The sequence below is a fragment of the Pristiophorus japonicus genome, chromosome 4 (genome assembly GCF_044704955.1).
Source record: "Pristiophorus japonicus isolate sPriJap1 chromosome 4, sPriJap1.hap1, whole genome shotgun sequence".
Taxonomy (NCBI): Eukaryota; Metazoa; Chordata; class Chondrichthyes; family Pristiophoridae; genus Pristiophorus; species Pristiophorus japonicus.
In genome coordinates, this window is record NC_091980.1 from 170,356,953 (window position 1) to 170,358,733 (window position 1,781).

Below are 1,781 nucleotides of genomic sequence, written 5' to 3' on the forward strand. Positions count from 1 at the left end.
AAAATCCTGGAACTCCCCCCCCCGTTCCCACCCCCCAACTGTACTGTGGGAGAACCTTCACCACACGGACTGCAGCGGTTCAAGAAGAAGGCCCACCACCATCGTCTTAAGGGTGACTAGGGATGGACAATATATGCTGGCCTTCTCCACAGAATGAATAAAATAAAACACTTGGGAGAGGCACTGGAGGGGTTTGGCTTCTGGTGGGATTGTGCTTCGTTTCAGGAGCAGTAGGGGAGCAATATGAGAGAAAAGAAAGAAACGATGCCAAGTGTTTCAAAGTAGATGAGCGTCAATGAACAGTTCACAGCATTTTAATTCTTTGTTTTTTTCTACACAGGTGAGCTTGTGTTGATCTTGAATGAATCTGCCACATCAGCCATGGCCCAGAATGGTTCAGAGGCCAACATGACCACGGCTCCTTTGTTTGTGGGACTTCTCCACCTCTTTGAGTTAAAACCTCTCTTCATTCCACTGTACGTGGTGCTAGTAATTGTGGCTTGTGCTGGTAATTTCCTCCTTGTGGCTCACATCTGCGCCACGAAGAAGCTTCACACTACCACCAACTTCCTCATCGGTAACCTGGCCGCCTCGGACCTGGTGATGTGCATCTTCTGTGTCCCAATGACGGTGTCCTATGCGTTTGAAAGCCAAGGGTGGCTTTTTGGAATCTTTATGTGCTACTTTATAACCCTGATGCAATCTGCCACTGTCTTTGTGTCTGTCTTGTCCCTCACTGCCATAGCTGTGGATAGGTACGTGGTCGTGGCATACCCAATCCGTCAGAGAATTAGGCCTCGTTCCTGTGCCTGTATCATTGCACTCATCTGGCTGGTCTCCATTGGCATTTCAATACCTTCCTCCCTGCAGACCACATATTTGGACATCAACGAGTTTGGGTATAATATGGCCATCTGTGAAGAGGCCTGGGTCAACCTAGATAGACAACGCCTGCTGTACTCATGTACCATGCTGGTGCTATCCTACATGCTCCCGCTCTGCGCGGTCTCCATCTCCTACTGCGCCATATCCTGCCACCTGAAGAAGAGGTGCATCCCGGGAGCGGCCTCGTGCAGCAGTGAGAAGTGGTCGAAGAAGAAGAGGAGGACCTTCTGGATGCTCGCCATCTCCGTCCTGTCCTTTGCCCTCTGCTGGGCGCCTCTGCAGACGGTCAACCTGTTACGGGACATTGACATCGACATCATAGACAAGAGGTACCTCAACGTGGTCCAGATGTCCTGTCACCTGGTCGCCATGAGCTCCGCCTGTTACAACCCCTTCATCTACGCCTCTCTCCACGACAGGTTCCGGCTCCAGCTGAGAAACCTCCTGTCCCGCAACAAGAAGCGGGCGAGCAGCACCATGTCCAGCCAAACATCCCGCTTGAACACCGGCACTTTGCAAGATGCGCCCATGGTCATCGGCAGCAACTTAAAGAAGAAATTCTCTGAAATAGAACAGCTTGTCCTCGCTGGACGGGCAACAGATGCGTCTCTTTCCCACTGAGTCTACCGAGACACAATGCCGAAAAGCAAACCGGCTGGTGCCTCCCGCCAAGAACCCAAGGATTGACCTGTCCTGGCGGACCATAAGTCAAGTTGAATGGATCCAACTTTGCAGAAGCTATAGCATTGAATCAATCCCCCGCCCCACTCAACGCAACCCCTAGCCAAGGGTAAGGCTACTGACCGAGCCAGCATAGCATGGGGATCTGGGTTGAAAATATTGGACTGAACTCTGAAATTTGGCACGCTGATAATCAAAATAATTACCTGCACCCC

The 1,781-nt window shown here is 51.3% G+C and overlaps 1 protein-coding gene across 1 annotated transcript; it reads left to right on the top strand.

Annotated features, from left to right (window-relative positions):
• The first annotated feature begins 381 nt into the window (after positions 1-381).
• prlh2r (prolactin releasing hormone 2 receptor) lies at positions 382-1,506 on the top strand. Its single transcript, XM_070877872.1, has one exon. The coding sequence runs from the start codon at positions 382-384 to the stop codon at positions 1,504-1,506; it is 1,125 nt and encodes a 374-aa protein (XP_070733973.1).
• The last annotated feature ends 275 nt before the right edge of the window (positions 1,507-1,781 follow it).